This window comes from Panthera onca, chromosome B3 (assembly GCF_046562875.1).
Source record: "Panthera onca isolate mPanOnc1 chromosome B3, mPanOnc1 haplotype 2, whole genome shotgun sequence".
Classification (NCBI taxonomy): Eukaryota; Metazoa; Chordata; class Mammalia; order Carnivora; family Felidae; genus Panthera; species Panthera onca.
In genome coordinates, this window is record NC_138344.1 from 110,611,366 (window position 1) to 110,636,663 (window position 25,298).

At 48.0% G+C, this 25,298-nt stretch overlaps 2 protein-coding genes and 1 long non-coding RNA gene across 3 annotated transcripts in view; all 3 read left to right on the forward strand.

Moving 5' to 3' along the window:
• The window catches only part of FNTB (farnesyltransferase, CAAX box, subunit beta), a 67,498-nt gene extending 53,541 nt beyond the window's left edge, over positions 1 to 13,957 (forward strand). Inside the window, exons 9-12 of the mRNA XM_060620052.3 lie at positions 47 to 179; positions 5,733 to 5,844; positions 6,729 to 6,843; positions 12,496 to 13,957. Of these exons, the coding sequence (XP_060476035.1) occupies positions 47 to 179; positions 5,733 to 5,844; positions 6,729 to 6,843; positions 12,496 to 12,624 (489 nt within the window). The 3' untranslated portion in view covers positions 12,625 to 13,957. The remainder of the gene's footprint in view (positions 1 to 46; positions 180 to 5,732; positions 5,845 to 6,728; positions 6,844 to 12,495) is intronic.
• Positions 1 to 25,298, forward strand: part of CHURC1 (churchill domain containing 1) — a 417,546-nt gene that overhangs the window by 113,767 nt on the left and 278,481 nt on the right. The window lies entirely within an intron of this gene.
• On the forward strand, positions 18,032 to 24,489 carry LOC144616644 (uncharacterized). Its single transcript, XR_013556067.2, has 3 exons — positions 18,032 to 18,142; positions 19,039 to 19,115; positions 24,099 to 24,489. It is a non-coding gene; the product is annotated as an uncharacterized LOC144616644 (long non-coding RNA).

Genomic DNA, 25,298 nt, shown 5'->3' on the forward strand with positions numbered 1-25,298 from the left:
GGAACTTGGCCTACACCCGCCTTTCCCTTCTCTGTCTCATTCTCAGCAATGGGTGACAAGCCGGCAGATGCGGTTCGAAGGTGGATTTCAGGGCCGCTGCAACAAGCTGGTGGACGGCTGCTACTCCTTCTGGCAGGCGGGGCTGCTGCCCCTGCTGCACCGCGCACTGCATGCTCAAGGTGAGCCCAGGGAGCTGCTGGCAGGGGCTGGGTGACTTCCCCTGGCTGCTAACCCCAGTCAGGTAGCCAGAGTGTTTGTCTGTCTGTCCTGGATTTTGAGTGCCCTGCATGAACCGCACACTCCCCCCCCCCCCCCCCCGCCCCGCCATGTCTCCTGCACTCACATGCAGACTGGGCTTTAATTCCAGTGGTTTAGTTGAGTCACAGTTGCTGCTGCAAACTGTCTGTGGCTAGGAGGAGGTAGGTGCGTGTCCGGGTCCCAGGGTGACTGCCACCTCAGCCGGGTGTGAAGCCACAGTTTCCAATGCAGCGTCCCGTATCGGTCATATCGGAACTGAAAACCCACACTGTGTGCGTCGCGGTCACAACAGTGACTGAGAAGGCGATGGCACAAAGGGGCAGAGAGGCAGAACCCCAGGAGAAGAGATCCACCAGGTCTGACTGGCTTTGTAGTTGCTGCCGCGAGCACTGTTGTATTTTAAATTCATTGAAGAATCCTAAATGCAAGTCTGTTCCACCCATACCACTGGAGCGGAGAGACCTGGGTTCGTTTCTCTGGAGTCGCAGATCAGAAGGCAAAACCAAAGCAGTTAGACAGCAAGCACAACTTCGGAGCGCCTTCCTTTATTTGATCATTTGAAATCTCAGGTCGCCCGCTGACTCCTGAACCATCTTTCTTATTTATTTTATGTGAGAGCAGCGTGTCTCTGAGGAAACTGGTGGGGGGAGGGGAAGTCATGGCTGTCCCGCTGGGTGCTGATGTGTTCTTGGAGTGAGAGCCCTTGGCCCAGAGAGAAGGTTTTCTTTGGACTTAATAATTGGGTAATTAATAGCTCAAATGTGGAAGATGAGATTCTTTCCTATTGTCTGGCCCCCTGACCCATGCTTTTCTTCCTTCTTTGGCTGTTCTTTCTGAGCACCTTTTTTTAGTCTCTTCGTTTCATCTGAGTTGTGGCCACTTTGGATGCTGAATTGAAGTAAACGCAGTCTCGGCCCTGTCTTCCCATTCTTTCTTTTTTTAATTTATTTTTTATTTTTTTAATCTTTATTTTTGGGAGAAAGAGAGAGACATTGCAATCTTTATTTCTGAGAGAGAGAGAGAGACAGTGTGAGCAGGGGAGGAACAGAGAGAGAGGGAGACATAGAACCCAAAGCAGGCTCCAGGCTCTGAGCTGTCAGCACAGAGCCCAATGCAGGGCTCGAACTCATGAGCTGTGAGATCATGACCCAAGCTAAAGCCAGACACTTAATGGAATGAGCCACCCAGGTGCCCCCCATTCTTTCTTTCTTTTTTTAATGTTCATTTTATTTTTGAGAGAGCCTGAGTGGGAGAGGGGCAGAGAGAGAGGGAGACAGAGGATACGAAGCAGGCTCTGCACTAATAGCAGAGAGCCCGATGAGGGCTCGAACCCAGGAACTGTGAGATCATGTCCTGAGCCTGAGCCAAAGTCGGATCCTTAACCAACCGAGCCACCCAGGCGCCCCCTTGGCTTCCCATTCTGCCGGTCTCAGTCTGTCCTGCGATTCCTTGCCTTGGGCCCCTGGGCTTAGGGTCTCAGGGCGTTAGGATAGATCATTCCCCTGACTCTGGAGCCTGCACGGTCTCTGGCTTGACCACTATGATTGGGAGGTCAAGAATTCCCTGAAACTTCAGTGTTTTCAAAGCAAAAATAACTTAGGGTTTTAGTGATTCCTTATTTGAAACTAGTGAGGTCAAGCCCTTGGTAAAATGGTCAGCCTTTCATAAACCTGTCCCTGGCTGGGATGAGATGCCAGGAAAATCCAGGAGAGCTGTGAGAAGAGTGCTCCCTGCCAGCATCTTCAGAGGAGCCCCAATTGACATTCTGTTTACTGTAGCACAGGTCCTGGAGGAAATGACCTTCAGAGCTTTGCCTGTGGAAAGCGCTGCCTGTGAATCGTGGACCTTGCAGCTTTTGTCAGGGCCCAGGAGAAGGCCTGTGTTGGGCTTGAAGCTCACCCACTTCTCAGCAGCAGTGGGAAGGGAAGGGCAGTGTCTTGAGTGGTGGGCAGAATACTGACGTTGGGAGTCTCAAGGAGACGATGTGTGCAAAGATTTTCGTAATACACTGTGATCAAAGGTTTCAAAGCAGTCTGTATATAATTCCATTTTTAGCGAAGAGTTGACTCCAAAAAATTATGAGAAGGCACCTGGACTGTGAAGCGACACGCAATATTTGTTTTCTTTCTTTTTTTATGTGTATTTTCTGATTTTCTACAAGTAATTTGTATTCCTTGCATAAAGAAAAAGAAAAATAAAATTCTTTTATAAAAGAAGAGAAATTCTATAAACAAAACAAGTAGCAAGGTAGGACAAATTATTTGTGACAAATGACAAAGGGCTAAATTTCTTTAAGTTGAGAGGCTCCTAAATCACTAAGAAACAGATGAACAGCCCCACTGAAAACCAGGCAGAGGATCTGAACGGGCAGATTCCGGACGGGCAGGAAAGAGCTACTACTTGTGTTACCCCCTCTATGACCACCGCTCCTCCTGGCCGCTGAGGCTTGCCAAGCGCTCAGCCTCAGCCAGGGACTGAACGGAGTCCTCCACAGGTGTTTTCTCATTTGATCCTCTGAGCAGTGCTGTGATAGGTGCTGTTGTTATCCCCATCTTACAGATGAGGAAACAAAGACCAGCAAGGGTGAGCAACTTGCCTTACGATGCCTGGTCGCCACCTACGCCTCCGTCAGAGCCTTGCTTCTAACCAGCACAGGCGGCATGCATGAAACGAAAAGATGGCAGTGAAAGAAATGTGAATAAAATCAGTGGGACACTGGTCGTTTTTACTGTCACGTTGGCAGAGAGGAGAAAATGCGGTACCCGATGTTGGGGAGAGTGTGGAAAAACAGGCACTTTTGTACTGTCAGTGTGGGTGTAAATAGCTGTATCGGTTTTTTTGGAGGGTAGTTTGGAGATTTGTTTACATTACTTAAACCCAGCAAGTACACTTTCGGGAATTTACCTGCAGAGATATTAGCAAAGGACGTGTGTCGAAGTGGAGTTTTAATGGCAAACAACCAAATGCTCATTAAAAGTTTAATAGTTGAATAAATTATGATCTCCCCATCCCGTGGTTAGACGCAATGAGCTAATTGGAAAACTCTCCAGGACACAACATAAAGTGTAAAGGGCCAGGCCTAGAGTGGTCTCTGTGCACACGGACCGACCTCTCCACAGCTTTTCCTGGAAGTGAGCAAAACCCCTTTAGCAATGGGCACCTTTGGGAGGAGGGTGGGAGATGAAGGGAGGGAGACATACGTGTTGAATTGTTTTTCCTTCTGTACTACACTCTGCCTTTTTTGTTGCTGTTGTTAACCATGTGCGTTACTGCTTTTATCTTAGTAAATGACCAAATAGATTTTGTAAAGGCGATGATCACGTTGCTGGCTAAAGAGATAACAAAGGACCGACACACGACCTCACTGAGCAAGTGGCCGTTAGTGGTTCCATGCAGGTGGCTGCCTTATGTGTGTAGAAGACAGCAGTTGAGTAGAAGAACGAATTATTAATATCTTAAAAATATTCAATGCTGACTAAATTAGTGAGTTATTTGGTTTCTGTGGAGCAGTAAGAAAGCAGCAGGCCTGTGAGTTTGGGTTTAGACTGATGGTTACTCGTTGCTTGTGTGTTCCTTGGGACATACTTCCAGGCCTGGATTTGTCCACCTGTGAAATTGAGCTGCATGTGGCTGAACCTGTCAGTTACTGTTTGGGAAAGCTTTTGATTTCTTAGATAAAAGGAATCTTTGAAAAGCAAAATGACATAATAATGGGGATTTGTAATTGAAGGGAGAGGTATAAAGGACTAAAAGGCCAATTGTGGTGCACAAGCAGCACCCGTCATCACGCCTGCCTTCGTCTCTGGTTGTGTGAGCTGCTGTGCAGATTCAGGACCCCTGGAAGCTCCTGGTGGAGTTTGTGGACTCGGAGCTTGTAGATTTCCATAAGGTAGCAGGCAACCGACCCACTCTGTAATCTGTCTGATAATAAACATAGCAATTTCTTTTCAGATTCTGCTTTTAGTGACAGGTTGGCACTTACCTTATAATAATAGTCTTTTATTTCCTACAGGATATAGAATAAAAGGATATTTTGTACAGATGTTTAATGCAGTGATCCTAAAGTTTAGTAAATTTGCTTTTTAAAGAAAAAGTAACAGCTTTCTTGAGATAGAATTCACATACCGTACAATTCACTCACTTAAAATATACAACTCAGTGGTGTTTAGTGTAATCAGAGTTGTGCAGCCATGACCATAATCAATTGTAGAATTTTCATCATTACCCCCCTCAAATCCCAGTAGCTATTAAATTTGCTTCTTTAAAGAAGAAATTACAAAGGAAAAATCAACAGTATGATAACAGCATAGAAAAATGTATGCCTATAGTGTTAAATGGAGAATGCAAAATATAAAATTATAATAACTATATAGAAAAATGCACAGAAACAGACTGGAAGAAGGAAAAATTAGCTTTTAATTTGTATTCACAGATTACTTGCTATCTTTGTAGTAGCCCGAGTATCCAAGTATAAAATTGACCAAGGACTTAATGCATGTGTATATTTAAAAAAAAAAAAATTCCCACATAAATGCTTCTGGAAGCATCCATCTGTTGGCAGTCTCTGTCATCTGCATTTGATAACTATGCGGCCCACGGAATTCTCCGACCATACTGATTCAGCTTCAGAATGAAGAAGGCCAGTTGCTTGTTCATACATGAGCATTATTACCAGAACTGCCAGTTTCTGCTCCTGCTGCCATATTTTTTTTTAAGTTTATTTACTTATTTTGAGAGAAAGCGCAAGCAGGGGAGGGGTAGAAAGGGAGAGGAAGAGAATCTCAAGCAGGCTCCCTGCTGTTAGTGTAGAGCCCGACTCAGGGCTTGAACTCACAAGCTGTGAGATCATGATCTGAGCCGAAATCTAGAGTCAGACACTTAACTGATCCACTCAGGTGCCCTACCCTATTATATGATGCAGAAATCCTGGCGGTTACTAGTAATCCTTCTTAGGAACAGTTTTTGAGGCCAAGAGAGGAGTTGGAGGATGCCCTTTGGAGATACATTAAGTTGAGGTTTAGAAAAGTAGAAGGAACAGACATCACCCCTGTTGAGAGTTCTCTTAGCCAGTTAGAGTCAGGGATGTGCTAGAGGAAATGTCTTAAGAGGCCCAGAGGAGGGAATTGTGGACTGAGTCAGGAGCAGTGAGAGGGTGGATCTGGAAGGCAGAGATAGCCAGCTGGCCCACGCCTGTCCGTGATGTGGTTTAGGACAGGCATTCACAGTAAGGGCGTTTACCCCAAGGTATCGTTCTGCACTGCTGCTCTTTGACTCAAGTCAAAGGTCGGGAGAAGGGACATATCATGGGACGTGGGCGAAGATATCAAGTGTCCCAAGAATGTAATTTTCAAAATTAGTCCAGGAATAATAGAGGGAAACCTTAACTGTCCCCAGTGGGTAATAAAATACAAAGACGTCATTCATACCGTGCTGGATGCCCACCGGGCATGCCCTGACGCTATGCCTTTCTGCAGGCGACCCTGCCCTCAGCATGAGCCACTGGATGTTTCATCAGCAGGCCCTGCAGGAGTACATTCTTATGTGCTGCCAGTGCCCCGCCGGGGGGCTTCTGGATAAGCCTGGCAAGTGAGTGCCTTCTCTTGGGAGAGGGAGGGGCAGGGAGGGGAGAGATGGTGTGCCACTCAAGCCTCCCCAGAACCAGAGGGTGACAGCCGCTGACCTTTAAAAGCCTGGGGGGCAGGGGGGAGGGGGCTCCCTTTCCATCCAGCTGCTTGGTGCTAGTGTGTTGTGGGAAGAAGCCTCCCAGTGGGAGCACCCTTTCCAGTGCCATCCTGGCACCCCCCAGTGCCCATCTTTTCCCCCAGCTTCCATGCAGCCCCCTCTCTGGGTAGGTACATAGATTGCCAAGTTGGTGGCTTTTCTTGCCTTTTTTTTTTTTTTTTTTTAAACGAAACTGATTTAAATAGAACAGGATATAGGACTTTAAAACCCTTGAGTGTCATAAACAGAAATTATAATCACAACTATTGCAGCATAGATTAAATACCTTGAGGCGCCGCAGTAAAAAGAAAAGGGAAATCAGATAAGTCCTGTTCCCTTTGCTACTGGGCCAGCACACACCCTGTGACTGTCAGCATCCAGGGGAAGGCCCAGCTGAAGGCTGGTCCCTAGCAGTTTGTCAGGGAGAATTTGGCTCATTTCTAGGCATTTTGGTAGGATTTTTTTTTTTTTTTTTTTTTTTTTTGAGAAATACATTAATTTAGCACCAGCACTACCCTGGAGAGTCCTTTCTGGAAGACAGCTGGAGGAGACCCTGGGGGGACGGACTACAAGTCTACAAGACTACAAGGGTGCAGGGCTGAAGAGTGGGGCTCTGAGAAATGCCACGGCTTGACCTGGGCCTGGGATGTGGGGGTGTGCTCCAGGCCTGAGTCTCCTGTTGGAGGCTGTGCCTGGGGGGATTTGTGGGAGTGGAGGAGTCCCTGCTCAGAGCTACCTTGTCTTTGTAGGTCTCGGGACTTCTACCACACCTGCTACTGCCTGAGCGGCCTGTCCATAGCCCAGCACTTCGGCAGTGGAGCCATGTTGCACGATGTGGTCCTGGGTGTGCCCGAAAATGCTCTGGTAAGGCCGGGTGGGGGGCTTGATGGCGCTTCTCCACAGGGTCCCCAGGATGGGGGCATACCAAGAGAGGGGAGCAGCCACGCGTGTCCTGCACAACTATCCATGTGCCTCCTGTGGGCAGGTCTGTGAGCACGCAGCCCCCACCCTCCCTCCATTGGCAGCCGCCCTGGAGGGAGCCTGGGACCTAGGAGGGAACTATCTTAAGGCAAACTCAGGGTTCCAGGTGGGGGCATCCAGTCTGAGACAGAGGTTCTGTGCCTTTATCCCTGCCTCAGACCCAGACTTCTATTCATAGTTCCATTGAGGAAATGTACTAAGAGGCAGTAGGTTTCTGGAATCTGCAGCCACACAGTCCTCGCTGCATGGCTGGCTGTCTTCTGGAGCCTACAGTGACATGCGTCTCTCCAGAGAAGATTCCCAGACCACCTCTGTGAAGGAGGCCTCCCTACAGTGCTCCACCACCGCGCCTTGTTTGTGCCCCTCGTGGCACTCAGTTGCAGTTTGTAGCGTGTGTTTAACTTGGTTTTGTCTGCTGCCTCCCAGAGCTGTTAGCCCCTTGCGGGCAGGATGTTCAGCCCCACATCCAGCCCTAGACCAGCCTGGCCGCGGGAAACACCCCTGAGCCTAGACGTGAGCCTGTGACGTGAATCCAACTAACACCGTCCACGGCCATCAAATCACGGGGCCCGTGCAGACTGTCACAGAATAGTTCCAACAGAAGGAACACAGATGGCCAGTATGGATAAAAAGATGCTCAGCCTCACTGATAACCAGACAAAATCGGAGTTGCAACCACTCAGCTTTTTCAAGTCTTAACGTGTTTCCATATTCGCCTCCCATGCACCCCTTTTCCATTTGTCAGTCTCCTTCCATCCCCAGCATCACCTTGTCCTAAGTTTGACATTTGGCAAGCCTGCAGATAAGTTTTTGTGCTATCACTACATATGTATGTATCCATAAACAATATAGACAGAGAATGTTTTCATGCCTTTTAGGACAGTAGCTACTGGATCACTTATTGTGCATTGCTGTTCTTGCTGACCGTTACACTTTTGAGGTTTACCCGCGTTCACATATGTTGCTCTGCTTGAACATTTTAACAACTATATGGTATTCCCTTGTATAAATGTACCCCAACTGATTTTTCTTCTCCTGTTGGCGAACGTTGAGATGGTTTCGGTTTGTGCTATTGCAAACGGAGTCACAGTGCACATTCTTGTGTCAGTTTCTCTAGGAGAGACTTGCTGGGTTGAAGAGCACACACACCTTCATCTTCATAGACAGCACCCTCCCCCCCCCCCCATGCCCATTTGGCTTGTGTCGTTTTACACTCGCACAGTACTCAGATGAGTTGCTCTGTGGTCCAACTTTTCCTCTCTGCCATTTGATAGATGGGAAATGGTATCTCAGTTTTATTTTTACATTTCCCTCATTCGTAGTAAGGTTGAGCATCTTCTCAAATGTTCGTTGACCATTTGTGTTATGTCTTCTGTGAATTGCCTGCCAGCTGCTTGCTTGCTTGCTGATTTGTAATTTTAATTGTTTGCCCTTTTCTTACACATTTGAAGGCGTTATCTGTGTGTTCTCAATACTAATCCTGTGTCGGTGACGTGTGTAGTAAATCTCTTCCAGTTCGTGACTTGTCTTTTCACTTTTAGTGGGTTTTTTGGTTGTTGAATAGAAGACTTTTAATTTTATAGTGAACAGTTTTACTGCCTTTTTGGTTTTTGATGGTGGAGGGGTACTTAAGAAATCTTTCCCGGGGGTGCCTGGATGGCTCAGTTGGTTAAGCATCTGACTTCAGCTCAGGTTATGACCTCCTAGTTCATGGGTTTGAGCCCCGCGTTGGGCTCTGTGCTGACAGCTCAGAGCCTGGAGCCTGCTTTGGATTCTGTGTTTTCCTCTCTCTCTGCCCCTGCCCCACTCATGCTCTGTCTCTCTGTCTCTCAAAAAGGAATAAACATTAAAAAAAATTTTTTTAGGGGCGCCTGGGTGGCGCAGTCGGTTAAGCGTCCGACTTCAGCCAGGTCACGATCTCGCGGTCCGTGAGTTCGAGCCCCGCGTCAGGCTCTGGGCTGATGGCTCGGAGCCTGGAGGCTGTTTCCGATTCTGTGTCTCCCTCTCTCTCTGCCCCTCCCCCGTTCATGCTCTGTCTCTCTCTGTCCCAAAAATAAATTAAAAAAAAAAAACACAAAAAAAACGTTGAAAAAAAAAAAAATTTTTTTTTAAAGAAATCTTTCCAGGGCACCTGGGTTGCTCAGTCGATTAAGCATCCAACTTCAGGTCATGATCTCATGGTTTGTGAGTTCGAGCCCTGTGTTGGGCTCTGTGCTGACAGCTCGGAGCCTGGAGCCTGCTTCCGATTCTGTTTCCCTCTCTCTCTGCCCTCCCCCGCTCATGCTCTGTCCTCTCAAAAATAAAACATTAGAAAAAAAAAAATCTTTCCCTACACTGAGGTCATACGTATATTTTCTTCCAAACCATTTAAAGTTTTGCTCTTCCCATCTGGATTTTTAATTCTCTTGGAATTGGTTTCTGTCTGTGGTGAGGGTTGGATATAATTTTATATTTTTTCCATGTAGATGACCAATTGACCAATACCAATTACGGAAGTTTACAACTTTCCTACTGATGTGTGTCACATGTCTGTCACGTACTCGAGTTTCTGTATATGAAGTGACTCTGTTCTGTTCCTCTGGTCTGTTTGCCTGTCTGTACTCTCTTAAGCAAATTGTAAATGCAGGTAGGCAGGTCCCATCCCCTTGTTCTTTTTCTTCAAAATTGCCTTGCTGTTCTTTCTTTTTGCTTTTTCCTATGAGTTTTAGGATCAGCTTATCGAGTTCCACACACACAAAAAAACAAACTATAATGGAATTTTTATGGGAATCACATTAGATTTAAGATTAATGGGAGAGAACAGACTTCATTTCAATATTAAGGCTTTCCATTTGTGAACACGATTTTTCAGATTATTTTTCATGTCCTTCAGTGGTCTTACATCATTTTCTCTATAAAAGACTAACACATCTTTTGTTAGACTTATGTCTAGGAAATTTATACTTTTTGTGTCTATTGTGACTGGAATATTTTTTTATATTTGTGACTGGTTGTTACTAATGTACAGAAATGATATTTATATTTTAATTGTATGCAGCCACCTTGCTGAACTTAATAGTTGTAATAGTTTGTAGAATCTCTTGGATTTTTTTTATTTAGCATGTGATGTTATTTTCGAATAAGGACAGTTTTGCCTTTTTCTTTCTGATTCTTAAGAATTTTATTTCTTTTTCTGCCTTGGGATGTTGGTTAAGACCCCTATAGAGTGTTGACTAGAGGTGGTCATGGGGGGGCGCTCCTGTCTTGCTTCTGGTTGTAATGGGAAGGTGTCTATAATTTCAGCATTATGTAGGATCCTTACTGCAGGGTTCTGATAAATACCTCCTATCAAGTTAAGGATGTTACTTAACCCTCTCTTCCTGGTTTGCCAGGTTGTTTCTTGTTTGTTTGTTCCAATCATAATCTAATATTAAATTTTACTGAGGGCTTTTTCTACATCTGGTTTTTCTCCTTGACTGTGCTATATTTTGTTAATAAGTGTTCTGATGTTAACATTACATTCCTAGGATCAGCCCTTCTTATGGTCAGAGGACAGCATGATTGTGTGTGTTTAATACATTGCTGGATTCAGTTTGCTAGTATTTTTTTTAAGTTTATTTATTGGGGGGGGGGGGGCAGAGAGAAAGGGAGAGAGAGGATCCCAAACAGGTTCTGCACTGCTAGCACAGAGCCCAACGTAGGGCTCGAACTCACAAATTGTGAGATTGTAACCTGAGCCAAAACCATGAGTTGCACATGCAACCGAGACCCCCAGGTGCCCCAGTTTGCTAGCATTTTTGACTGGTATTTTTTTTTTTTTTTTTTTTTTTTTTAATTTGAGAGACAGTGCGAGTTGGGGAGGGACAGAGAGCGAGGGAGGGAGAATCCCAAGCAGGCTCTGCACCACCAACACAGAGCCCAACACGAGGCTCAAACCCACGAAACCACGAGATCATGACCTGAGCTGAAACCAAGAGTCAGATGCTTAACTGACTGACTAGTATTTTACTAGTATTTTTACCTGGGCCACCCAGGTGTCCCTGACTAGTATTTTTATTTAGGATTTTTTTTTTGCATGGTATTCATAAGAAAAGCTGATCTGAATTTTTGTTTTATTGTATTGCTCTTTCCAGTTTATATTTCAGGATAATATCACAGCCTCATAAAATTAGATGGGTACTTCTTCTCCACCGCCACCCCTGCCTTTTGTTTAGACTTTGAAAAAGTTTATAGAAGTTAGAGATTATGTTTCTTGTAGGTTTGGTAGCACTTGCTTGAGAAACCATCCAGGCCTGCCTGATATTTTGGGGGAGGAATGGTGGAGCAGAATAAGCAACTGTTATTACTGATTTAATTTATTCATACAAGTTGGGGCGGCTCAGTTGGTTAAGTGTCTGACTCGATTTTGCCCCAGGTGGTAATCTCATGGTTCTGTGAGTTTGAGCCCTGCATTGGACTCTGTGCTGATAGCACAGAGCCTATTTGGGATTCTTTCTCTCTCCCTCTCTCTCTGCTCCTCCCCCCACCAAACTAAATAAATAAAAACTTTTTAAAAAATGTATTCATACAAATTTTAAAGAATTTCTTTTGAAAATTTATATTGTTCTATAGAATTATTCAGTTTATCTGTACTTTTATAGGTTTTGGCATAGAGTTGCTCATAGTATTCTCTCTTTTTTTTTTTTTAACGTTTATTCAGTTTTGAGAGACACAGAGAGACAGAGCGTGAATGATGGAAGGGCAGAGAGAGAGGGAGACACAGTATCTGAAGCCTGATCCAGGCTCTGAGCTGTCAGCACAGAGCCCGACGTGGGGCTCGAACTCATGAACCATGAGATCACGACCTGAGCCAAAGTCGGACGCTTAGCCAACTGAGCCACCCAGGCGCCCCCATAGTATTTTAAAAGTAGTTTTAAAACCTCTCCTGCATTTCTGTCCCCTCCTTCATTCTCCCAGAGTGGATGAGTCCTGAATATTGGCCTCCAGTTGTGCCCTGTCTCAGACCTGAAGTTTCTTTTGGATTTCTATGATGTAGCAGACTACTATAAAAGAGTTTAAATATGGCCTGATGCTTTTACTGCATCATCGCGTTGTGGTCCTTTTCCTTGATTACAAATGTAAATAAATGCATGTATGTTTTAATAATTAGAATATATACAAAAGTATAAGAAAATATCACGGGACCGATTTTGGTGTATGTCCAATTTCTGCCTATAAATCACATCTACAAACACATTTTCAAAAAGTAAGTTTGGGATAACATTGTATATACTGTTTTCCTCACATGATACGTTATAAGCATTTGCCCTTACCATTAAATATTTGAAAGCATGTTTTTAAACGGCTGTGTAATATTCCTTTGCATCCCATGTAGCATTAAATGCTTTTACTAATACCTTGTTGTTGAACATCAGGGCCTGGGGTGATAAATCTCCCTGTGTATCTCTGATGATTCCTTCTTCTGATAAATTCTTACAAGTCCATGTAAAGGTTTCAAGTCTGTGCACGGTCGCAAGGACCACTGGGGTGATTGATCGGCATCTGTTCTCTTTGCAGCAGCCCACTCACCCTGTGTACAATATTGGACCAGATAAGGTGATCCAGGCCACCATGCACTTCCTGCAGAAGCCAGTCCCGGGCTTTGAGGAACATGACGAGGCACCAGGAGAGACTGCCACCGACTAGAAGACCCAGGGCCCCTGGCTCTATGTTCACCCACCTCCCCGGTCAGACCCAGGTTTATGCATTTCGATACATACTGCATTCTGTGCTGCAGAAGCCTTGGCCACTAGGGAGCTGTGGTCCTTTGTCCTTTTCTTGTCAAACAAAACAAAACTGATGGCCCTGGGTTTGGAGAAAATAGTGGCGTGGTTTTTAAAAAATTCTTTCCACTTCCGTCAAACCAAAAATCTGTCAGCCCGTGCGGCATCTAAACCCGGCTCTGGCCTGGCCAGGATTGTTGGGGAACGGTGCATGCTGGGCAGGACCAGTCCCTCGCCGCCAGCTCTCCGGCCCGGACAGTCGTACTGAAATGAACGGTGTCTATGAGTCACTGCTGCGATTCCCCTCTGCACGCCACCATTAAGTCACCAGGAAGGTGCCCTCCCCTGAGTGGAAATAAGTCTATTCCGTGCCGAGGGGGAGGGGGAGCTTTGGTCCCATCACAGTGAATTCTCTAGAAAAAAATCATGGTGGGACTTCACTAGGAGGTGCCCTACCTCTCACCTTCCACCTCAGCCATTTGCAAGGGAAAGGAGCTGGGGGTGGGGGAGAAAGATCTCCTTGAGTTGTGAGTCCCTCCCCCTCCGCACTGGAGAACTGAGCCACACTTCTCCCCAGGGCGGGACTCGCTTCAGCCACAGGGGTGGTGACTTAGACCCAGGAAACCAATTATGAGTGGAAAATGAACCTCTAGTTCATTTCTGTGTCTGAGGAAGCAGCCCCAGTGCCCGCCCCCCATCATGTATGTGAAATACCCTTCTCGTGTCCTCAAGGCCGCACCTGCAGCCTGTGGCCATTGTGCGTGTTTCCATCTTTCTTCCATCAGACTCCCAGCCCATCACCCTCAGAGACGGTGTTGTCTTCTCTCATCTGGAGTATTAACACTACTAAGTCTTTCACCTTAATTTGACTCAGGATTTATTCACATCCTGCCCACTCTAGTCTCACAGAGATAAAATCAAGTGCTAGATAGGCTGGCTGCTCAGCTGGCTGTGGCAGGACTGAGTGCCGCCCGGCGTGCTCAGCCTGGCAGGGCCTCTGCTGCTCACAGGGAACCCTTTCTCGGTCAGCGGGGCGTTGAGTTGGGCCATCTGTCCGCTGCTACAGTCACGGCACACTCCGTGCGGCTGACCTGGCCTTCATGTATGCAGCCCCGGACTGCGAGCAGACAGGAGCCTGGAGGTGCGGCACGAGGCTCTTCTCAAAACTCTGGCCGTCTGCTGCCTCTCATTCCCTATTGCTTTGGCGGATTGGGCTATGTATTACCTCCTTGAAATAATAAAAGAATAACATTTTCTCTGATGTCTCTCATTTGTGACTGGTCCCAAGAACATTCTCTCAGAGTGTCCACTGTTGGGAGTTACTGAAGATTGCTCGCGGATTGCCGGTCTCCCGTGTGTGTGACATTTCAGACCTTGCAGGGATCTGACTTGGGTTCCACCCTCAGACAGCTGCTCCAGTGGATGCCACCGTGGGCCCAACAAGCAGTGGGAGAAGCTCTGTCTCCCAAGTTCCCCAAACCAGTTCTGTTTACTTTTGTCCCAGCCCTCTGTACGCCGCGTCTCATGCTGTCTGTGTGTCTGTCTGATTCTGAGCAGAGACTGTGCTCCTGAGTCCGAAGGCAAGAATTCAGCAACAGGTGGAGGTGGCTGTCCTGACCAGAGGCGGGGGGACTGTCACAGAACGGGCCAGAATCCTGTGGTCACCTGGCTTTCCTTCTCATCTGGTGAGAGACTCTCTCTCAAGGGAGGCCAACAAGGCAGATACTCTGTGTCCTGACCCTCCATGGACGAGAAGAGGGTATCCTCATCTCGGAATATAATTCCTGCCCCCGTGCTCTTTTTGCCCAGATAACAAAACAGTTTGGGCCACAAAGCAGCACATTGAAATGCATCCTTCCCATGACTGTAACAAAAGGCCAAACCCTCTAACACCAGCAGCCTCAAGGTATTAGGGGATTAATTGTAGTAATTGATGTGGTTAGAGACAGAAAGGATTGCTTCGGTATGAGTTGGCTTTATACCAAGGGGAGAGGGTTTGAGCTGGCCCCAGGATTAGGTGAAGTTTGCCTAGGTAGAGGAGAGAGGGTCATTTACTGGTATTTAAAAAATTTTTATTTGAGAGAGAAAGAGGACACTATTGGGGGTGCAGAGAGAGAGGGAGAGAGAGACCCAAGCAGGCTCTGCGTGGCAACACAGAGCGCGACATGGGGTTCATTTCATGAACCGTGGGATCATGACCTGAGCCAAAATCAAGAGTCAGATGCCAAACCGACTGAGCCACCCAGGCGCCCTGGCATTCTTGTCTCAGGGGGTTTACACTGGCATAACCATGAGACTCCCTTTCTGCTCCCAGTTGGGTCTGGAGGATTTCTTGACTTTTACAGCATTCAAAGTGGGTGCTGGAGATCAATTCTCAGATAAACAGATTTATCATGTGTATCCTTAAGTAGAAGGCACTTACGTAGCATTCAAGATGGGTTACCCCAAATATCTCCCTCACCAATAAAGAAATACAGAACTACCACAGATGTCCAGATGGGCCCCAACTGCCCCCTTGGACCCATTTCAGACCCACGTTGAGTCCTGTGTAAGTTGGGAGGCCTGCTAGATCCTCGTGTGAGCAGAAGGGGAGCCTCCTGGATAAGCAGACGCCCCTGAGATAACAATACCAGTCAATGATATTCCTAAACTGCCTTCTCTTCGCGACATCATTTCTGAGTTAGAAGCCATCAATCAGATTCTGGCCACTGTGTTGGGGGCAATGCTGTACTCTACTTGATGAAGCCACTTCTCATGAAGACCGCCCACAAAAGCATATGCCATAGTATTAAATAACAGCTCCACGATGGCCTTCCGTTGAGGACTAGCCTTAGATCTTGATATGTTGCTTCCTGGTGACTTAACTTAGCAGAGAGATGGAGGTTAGAGACTCCTGGCAAGGTGGTTGCTTATGTGACCTTGGCGACTGCATCAATGTTAACCATCTACTGTACTTGTGTCAGGAGCTTGATAGAATTAAGAGTGGAGCTCTGAGTGCTCCATATTGTTGGTAGCAGTGGAATCCATTGGCTTCAGATGGTAGATGTACAGATAACAACGCTGACATTCCATTATAAAACTGAAGAACTGGTCTCATCTTCCAACCAGCTTTTCATTCATCCAACCTCCTTATGGAAGTAGGTCACTGGGCTTCCTGCAGGAAGTCGCCAGTAGCTTCAGCATCCCAACTCTGAGAGAAGGGTAATGGTCTGGGGTGGGGAAAGAAATGTGCTTTATGTCTGCAGGCTTCCGAGGTACTCTTTGGCCAGGACTACTGTGTATGATGTCTGTCATTCACTGTCTGGGATAAATCCAGTTCAATGAAAGTTTGCTTTCTTAATGCTAATAATCAGGCCTGATGTTAATGGTACAGATAGAAGTCTGTGATGGAGGGCTACTCAATGTTGCTTCCATTTGCGAGCCCAGGAATCACTTGGGGGTGGGGGGAATATTTGCTAATGTTTTATTAGTCTACCATCTATACCAGGGGGCAGCAAATTTTCTCTGTAAATAGTAAGTATTTTAAGCTTTGCAAACAACTGCTCAACTTTGATCGGCCATGGTAGGACAAAACAGCCATAGACAAAGTGCGGTCGTGTTCCAGTAAAACTTTATGAGAACAGGTGGTGGGCTAGATTTGGCCCATGGGCTGTAGTGTGCCTACCTGTGATCTAGACCAAATCCCATCCATATTCATTCAGCATTCTTCCACATCTTTCATGGCTGAGATGTAATGTAATACTATGTCCATGTGCTGCTAGTCTCAAAAGGCAAATGTGCTTGGTAGAATTTGTACCAAATATTCCAGCCACCCACGTGTGCTGCTCGGGCATTCACTGCCACGAAACAGGAAGAACTGAATGATTTAAGACATTGTTACAACTTGCTTAAAACAAAGAGGAAACGTGTTGACTCCTAAACTGAGACGTCCAGGAATTAGCTTGGCTGTATGGCTTTAGCAGCTTCCTCGGTCTTTCTGTGTCAGCTCCAACCTCAGGCTCTCTCCATGTGACTGTAAAATGGCAGCAGCAACAGCTGCAGACCGTACATCCTCTGAGGGTGAAGTTCAGCAGACACGAGCAGCTGGCACTGTCCCAGTCTTCCTTCCCAGCAAGTGTCACTGCGTCTCACTGCCTTTGATCAAGCCACGTGCTTTTCTGAGAAGCAATCCAGTGGCCAGATTGAAGTGCACTGAATGACCTAAGTCTTGATCACATGCTTCTTGCATGAGTGGGAAATGGGGCTCCATCAGAAGCACACAGTCTAAGAATGGGGAAGGAACGAAGCCCCGAGTCCAAATTAGGGTTGTAGTCAAAGGGGGGAAATGGATGCTAGAGAGACAAACCACCACCGCTGTCTACAACGGTGGATTATTACTGGGATAGAAACCTGTGGTGGACACGGTTGGCATCCATTCCTCCCCTCCCCAACTGTGGCAGCCAATAGGCTTGTGTGAATTTGATCCCCTTCTGACCTCCAGGACCAGGCCCTGATTGGCCTAAGGCAATCATTTTAATCTATCCCTCTTTGGCAAGAACAGAAGCCTACACCAATCAAATGGCTTGCCCTGGCCTCATTGATTGATGCAGAATAGAGCATGTGGCCTACAAAAACCAGAGAGAAGCCCAGGACATTTGATTATAGAGGAAAAGCACCTCTCTCCTGTTAGGGATGGTAGCATGTGTGGCCTGGGACTCCTACAACCATTTTCCCACCTACAAGGAAGCCAGTCTCAGAAGCCAGTACACACAGACTCCCTGACTCACTAAGAAGCATGGCCAGAACCCTGATCACCCCTCTCCTGCAGTTTGCCTTGCTTCTGGGTTTTTCAGCTACGTGAACCAACCTGAGGTGGATTTACTCTTACTTGCAACCAAAAGCATCCTAACACATACAAAACTCTATTCATGAAAGTTCTTACCTGCTGCCTGAAGGGCACGGATCACCCTTGCCACATCCACCCAAAGAATAACCCCTAAGAGAGTTCCTCCTGGTCTATTGCCTCTCCTCATTTGATCCTTGACTCAACCTCATGAGGTGGGTGAGGCAGCCGTATTATCTGCGTTTTACAACTGTCGAAACAGGTCAGAGAGCTTAAGTGAATCACCCAAGGTTTCTGGCGATCAAGGAGTGGAGTCTGAACCTGAACCCAGACCTGCTGCCCAGGAGCTTCCATCCCCCCAGGTGTCTAAAGGAAGGTGGAGTGCGTGGTCTTGGGGATGGAGGCAGCACCGAAACGTGTGTGGGTTACCTCCGGGGCTGGATGACAGGGACCCCGAAGGCCGGCCCCCATCTTTTACCAGGACGAGCATGCTGACAGCAAGTGGCCGGGGCAGGCTGGCCTCGCTCTTCTACCCCGTCTCCTGCTCTGCCAAGTCTTCAGCATAGAGCGACGATCCCCACACCAAATGGGTGCCACCCCAGTGCAGAGCGAGGCTATGGTGAGTCAGTCTTTCTGGTAGCTCTGAAGACAGCCCGCCCCCTGCAGCCTGGCCCGGCCTGCCTAACCGGTTCCTGGACTGGACATCCTCTTTCACTTCCCGGCAACTCTGCTTTTCACCAGCTGGTGCATGAGGTTCAGAGAACGAGGCCAGGTGGCCGATGCTCCCCTCCCACTGCTTGCATACGTCCAAGAACAGCCAGGCAGGCGGGGACACAGTGCTCATCGCTCGCCTGGCTTAATGGAAAACTTTCCCTGCCCTCTGCCCCTCCTGCATAAACACCGCTCCTGCAAAATAATCATAACGATGCATTTAAAAAAGACGACCTTTTTATTTTAGGATAGTTTTAGATGGACAGAAAAATCGCAAGGATAGTAGATCCCTATGTCCCTTAAGCCAGCTTCCCCCACTGTTGCCATCTTACGTGAATATGGAACATTCGTCGAAACTAATGAACCAATGTTGATACGTTACCATTAACTAAAGTCCATAGTTTATTTGAATAACTTAGTTTTTACCTAAATGCCCCTTTTCTGTCCCCAGATCCCATCCAGGACACCTCATTACATTCAGTCAACTCTCCTTAGGCTGCTCTTGGCTGTGACAGTTTCTCAGGCTTTCCTTGTCGTGGGTGGCCTTGACAGTTTGAGGAATACCGGTCAGGTATTTTATAGATGGCCTCTCACTTGGAAATTGCATGAAAACATTCTCATGATTGGGGTAGGACTGTGCATTTTGGGGGCAAGGCCACAGAGGCCAGGTGCCCTCTCATCACATCCTATCAAGGGTGCGTGTGGTCCACATGGCTTGTCCCGGGGGCTTTTACCCTTGAGATCTGGCTGAAAGCATGTGTCGGGCTATCGCACTGCAAGATTCCTCTTTCTTCCCCTTTCCAGACTGTGCCCTTTAGAAGGAAGTCCACGTGCACAGTACACATTTAAGGAGCGGAGAGCTATGCCCCACATCCTTGAAGGTAGGGTATCTACATAAGTTATTTGGAATTCTGTGGGAGGTTTGTCTTTTCTCTATTTATTTATTTTTCTACTCATTTGTTTATATTGGTATGGACTTGTGAATACTTATTTAATGCTTTGGGTTATGTTCCATACTATGTTGTTTATTTTATTGCTCAAATTATTCCAGCTTTGGCCATTAACTCTTTCAGTTGGTTCCTGTGTCCCTTTGACATCTCCACACTTCCTTATAAAATAGCGTCATCATCATCATATCCTCATTCTGTCGTCCCTTTTCTTTCAAGAAGTATGGGCCTGTTGATAATCGTTGACACTGGGTGACGGGTGCATTGGGGTTCAGTATACTATGCTCTTCAATCTTTGGTCACATTACATTCTGTCCAGAATAAAAAGTACTGCACGCTGGTGATCTTGGATGTGAGACTTCGTGCCATCTGCTGTACCTGTGTATGGCTTGAGCTGATAGGACAAAGGTGGTGATAGAAGCCTAGGACTTCAGCTCCCGAGTCAGAGCAGGCTAGATGTCATAGTCTGCTCAAGGGGAGGGCCAGGGGGACCCCGGGACTGTAGGGGGCTCTGCCCCTGAGGCATGCGGACTAAGTGCCTGGCAGGAAGGTGGGGAGGGTCCTGCAAGTGCACCCCCAGAGGGGGATGACAATGGTATGATGGAATGGGTACCCAGGAGAGCTATGCTGTGCTCCCGGGAAGGCTGACGCTTTGCTGGCTCATCCACTCAAGTCCTCCCCTCCCTCTTGGGAGCAGTGGTGGCCATGGTCTGGATGCCAAGCTAGCCAGTGAATGTGGTGGAATGTGAAGGGTGATCCTGTCCCCGCAGAGTGGAGGCTCTGGCCCACCTTCCCTTCACCCAAAGCCTCTGCTGGGCTCTTGTGGGGAGGGAGGAAGGGGAGCACACCAGAGCTTGGGAAATGATGGCCTGGCCCTGTTCCTTGTCACATGCCAACTTTCTCATCGAGGGCCCAGCTTCAGAACTCCTTTGGTATCCATGTGCTTGAGTCTGGTTTCTACCTCCTCTGAGCTTTCTGCAGGCAGGGCCCAGGCTTCATTAGCTGCCTGAGTCTCCCCAGTGCCTGGCACAGTGCTGGGCAGAGGATATGGGCTGCTCAAACACCTGTGGGTTGAACTCAGGTAGAGGCAACCCCAGAAGTGACCTAAAAGTGTGCAGAAATGAACATACACTGGGAGGCTGGAGTCCCTTGGCATGTACTCATTTGTGTATTTGTAGTGTACCCAGTGACAGACCAGGCACTGTGATAGGGGTGCAGCGGCGAGCATTAAGACCAGTCCCTGGCCTCATGGGAGCCCCCAGTTGGAAATGCCTGCCTAAGTGTTCATGGCCCCGGACTCATTTCCTGCAGGGAAACCTAGTCAAGCTGTTTGAACCAGAGTTCCTCTAGCTGAAGTCTCCCGCTGGCTTTGTGGTAGGTATTTGCTGTGGACGTGACATTCCTTCTTTCAGCTGGCTGGCCTTGCCGTGGCCTTTGGCCTAAAGCCATCGGCCACTGTCCTTTAGCTCCAGATCTGCCCCTGCCACCTCCGAGCTGTTGATGGCACCGGGAGATAAGAAACAATGAAGCTCTCAAGCATGTGCATGGGAGCCACATTGCCAGCTGGACTCCTCCGGCTGGTGAGGAGGGAGGGTGTGGGCAGCAGCTCTGCACGCCCATTTGGTTATTTCTTGAACCAGACTTTGCACGGCTCATTGGGCCCTCGCAGGAGCCAGCTTATGGAGTATGTACCTTTCTCTACTGGCCTGCTATGGTAGCCGTCAGCTTTCTGGTTTTCTTGGCGGGAGGCTCAAACTCTTAACCATGTTCGGCACTGGGGTGGAAGGTTCTGGCACAGATTTCTCAACGTTGGATCCTTGATTCTTCCCCCTCCCCCGCCCACGGCCTTTAATTTACTGGGAAAAATTAATAGACACTGTGCTGGACAATTTTGCCCAGAGAAGGCTCTATAGGTATGAAAGGACCCCACTTCTGCCATGGACATCAGAGGAAAACAATCCTAAATGGGGCCTGGCAGTCAGAACAGGCCTGCTGGTGCAGCTGGCATCCAGCACAGGGCACAGGAGGGAGCCTGCCCAGCTGGTTGTGAACTGTCCAGGGCCACCTGTTCGGCTCTTTTCTAGACACGCCCATCCTGCTGGGTGTGTGTGTGTGTGCACAAGGTATACACGTGTCAGCCAGTGTGAGCGGGAGCCCGTGGGCCCTGGGGTCTAGTCGTCAGACCACGTGGAGCCAACAGGCTAGGCTGTGCCCGCCTCACCCCTCCAGGCAGCTCTGCTCATGGTGTCCCGGGAGGGAAGGCTGAAAAACAAGGGCTCAACCACTATCGTAACCAGGCCCTGGCAGGAAACATCCAGCAGTCACAAGATGGGCTTTTGCAGTATCTCTGGGCGTGGCATGGTGTGGGCCAGCAGGCACTGCAGAAATCCAAATTAAAACCAGAATGGAGAACGGGGAGAAGTAACCGGTATGGTAATGGTAAATGGTTCTGATCCAGCCAGCAAGGATATATTTCATTTCCCAAGTCCAGATTTTTTCCACAGGGAATAGATCTGTGGTGTTGCTAGAGTTCCATCAGAAGTCACCCCTTGGTATGCAACATGTATTTACTTCCTTTGAGGAATTTAAATTCCTTAAATTTAAGTAAGTAAATTTAAATTTACTTTCCTTTAAGGATTTTAATGCGCTGAAAGATAGAATTTATTCACTCCGTCTTTCAACAAAACACAAACAGAAATGGTTGCACGGCCCAGGACCTGTGATGGCAGCCAGACCTAAGTATATCGGAGTACTCACCAAGCGCCAGGCACAGTTCAAGGACTTTCACACTTAGGCCTTTACGCCTCACAATGGCACTTTGTGCCACTGCTGTCTTCATGTTGTGCCTCAGGAAACCAGGGCAGTGTCACCCAGAGCCAATCCAGATGGGCAAGTTCAGAGCCTGTGGCCTAACCTAGCCAGTCAGGCGCTAGCCCTGAAGCTCCTCGGGCTTCCCGCCCCACCCTGACCCTGATGAAGCAGTGACGACACTTAGCAGCTGGTGATGGTTTGCTGGGAGAGCCTCCAAAACTCAAGTGGGGGCCTGCCTGATGCCGTCACTCCGGTCCTGGGTAGTCACTCCGGTCCTGGGTACGGTTAAGCCTGCTTATCCAAACTTGTCCAGGAATAGGGTATTTGGCCAATTTGACTTCTACCTCAGGAATTAACTAGAAAATATTTTTGTTGTTGTTGTCTGTCCCCTTCCCAAGGACAGCCCGGCGCTGTACGAATTAGTCCGTGCCTTAGTAAAACCCCAAACGCTGAAGGACGTCTGTCTTTGTTCATGATCCACGCTTCAGGACCCTTCAGACGGGGTCCAGGTCTCACCATGGGTTTTGGGTACGGCCGATGTAGAGGTTGGCAAACTCCCGCTCCCTACCCAGGTTTCCTCCTCAGGCTAGAGAAACTGTTTTGAACAAAGAAAGGCTCTAGTTTCGTGTTCCCGGAGGCTGTCCAGAACAGAGCCTGGCAAACAGTCCTGAGACATTGCCTTGCTCTGGCTGGCCTGTAGACCTGCTCGGCAACCAGAGAGGCGGCCGCCAGCGTGTGGCATAAAAACGGGTGTGGCCCTGTGCCATCGCCTTTGCTCAGGGCTTCAAAAGTGGGTGGCTAGACAGCCCTCAGCCGGCCCTCAAGAGTGTAGAGCCCCAGTGGGACAAGGGCAACATCATCAAGGCAGTCCTGTCAGGTGGATGGCTCCCCAAACCCCTCTTCCTTCCCTCCGCTTTTCTCCCAAGTGCAGTCTTAAAAAGAGCCTGGCCTCACACCCACTTGGCTAATTCAGCTCGGCTGTGCCTCTTTCCCCAACAGCTTCTTTTTGTTCTCTGCGTTATTTTGCTTTTGGGAGTCAAATCTTGTAAGGACAGGGCACATCCTGGGGGGGGGGAGGGGGGGGGCGGGACACCAAGATACCCACCCTCATGTACTCCAGGGGAGGCTGACCGCAGGAGATAATGACCGCCAGCACCTGAGTGCTCCTGTGGACCCGAGGTCAAGCACATCAGAAGCATTCTTTCATTTAACCCTCACGGCCACCTTGTGAGGGTAGCACTATTATTCTCCTCACTTCATGGATGAGGACACTGAGGCTGGGAGAAGGGACTCCCCGGAGACTACCAGCGACGGACAGAGCCAGGATTTTGAACTCAGGCAGTCTGCCTTCAGAACCCAAGCATAAAGTACTCTCTTATTAGAAACAGAATTCTGCTTTCTTCAGCCAGGGTCAGAGCTCCACTCCGATCATCTACTTAGTCTCGTTCTTCAAACCTCTCCCAGCTAAGATGATAACTCTGCGAGCTGAGGTAATTCTTTGCTAAACTCACAACTACTCTACATATGGGATTAGCATACCAAGAACTTTGAGGGAGCGCCTCGGTGGCTCAGTTGGTTGAGCGTCCGACTTTGGCTCAGGTCACGATCTCACGGTTTGTGAGTTTGAGCCCCATATCGGGTTCTCTGCTGTCAGCACAGAGCCCGCTTCAGATCCTCTGTCCCTCTCTCTGTACCCCTCCCCCATTCGCGTTCTCTCTCTCTCTCTCTCTAACATAAATGAAAACATTAAAAAAAAAAAAAATTTAAAAACTGGGCCATTTTAAAAAATAACCCTTGCATTCAGGGCAATCGTAAAGGTAGGAAAATATCAAGCTTACCATTGCAAAAGAACAAGGGGTAGCTTTCAACAGGACCCTCAGTGAAGCCACCTGCTGCAGTGACCAGGCAGGTCACCAGGTTCTCTGGCTTTGTGCGGGCCTGCCAGAGCACCATGACTCGCTGTGAAAGCAACCCGTGGTCAAACTTCGGTGTCCTGGGGGGGTACATACACTGGCTTCCTAGACAGACCAGAAGAAACTTGGCTGGGACTTTGGTTCATCCCCTGTAGCGAGCAGCTTGGGTCTCTTACCTTGCTTTCCTTTCCAGGCAGCTGCTCCCAGCGGCACCGGCTTTCCTCCACCACTTGCCAGTCTGCTCGGCATGTCAGTCAGTTGGATCAAATTTTCCCCGGAACCAGCTATCCGTTGTGGCCCTTTTCTTCCGACTGGTTTACTGTAATTTTGAGAAGCCTAAAACTCAACTTCTTTGAAAGCCAGGCTCTCAGGGACATCACCTATCGTCGTGCTGGCTCGACTGGTCTTTGTCCTGTTCCCCACCTCCTAGGAGCCCAGCTGCACATTCCCTCCATGTCAGGACCACGTTTTCCTTCACCTGCAGCTTGCTTCTAAGGCCCACCCTGACCAAGCTAGCTGTGTCTGAGATTTATAATTAAGGCCGGACATATAAAGAGATATGGTAAAGGGCAATAAGAAAGAGGAAGGCATCCTAACTTAGAGGGCTTACTACCCTCTTCGACCTTATCACTCGACTTCGTTCCCATTTTCTTATTCTTGTCTCTTTCCTATCTTAGAAAGGAGTGCCTTTAATAAATGGGATGTTGTTCTCCCAGTATCCTTGGTTTCCTAATTGCAATCATGGTTTTGGGGGCTTGGTTTGGTCATGTTCCAAACTGCCTGTTGTAGAAACACAGCCTACGTGTCAACTCCCATTAACTAAAAAGAGATACTCTGAGTTTGACATCTGGTTGACAGAAGCCCCAGCATTACCATTCTAAAGAGAGGGACAAATAGAAGAACTGATTTAACTTCACTCCCTCCCTTGGTCTAGGAACAGCGGTATTTCTTGTCAGCCAGACAGGAAAACCAAAGCTGAGCTGTGTTCTGGCCATAAACTCTCCTCCTTTCGAGGTCAAACGAGTTGAGGCCAGTGTTGGTCCCTAGGCCGAGTAGAGCTAACTCGGTGCTGTTGAAGCCTCCTTTACCACTAGTGCTTGGCAGCTCTGCTGCCTCCTCTTACTGTGGTGGAACTCTCTAGAAACCCAAAGGACCTAGAGAACACCAGTCACTTCTGAACTGGGCATTCATTACCAGGAGAAACCCAAACACACAGCTCTGGGCTACCAATTCCCCAAGGGTCATTTATTTAGCAGGAGCTGTATCTAGAAATGTTGCCCTGGTTAACCCCATCCCTGTTGGAACTAAAAAAGCTTCTATCCAATGAGCAAAGTCACCACCACTGGTTTACCCACTCCCTGGCCGGCCCAGCTGAGCTGAGCCCTGAGAGGGC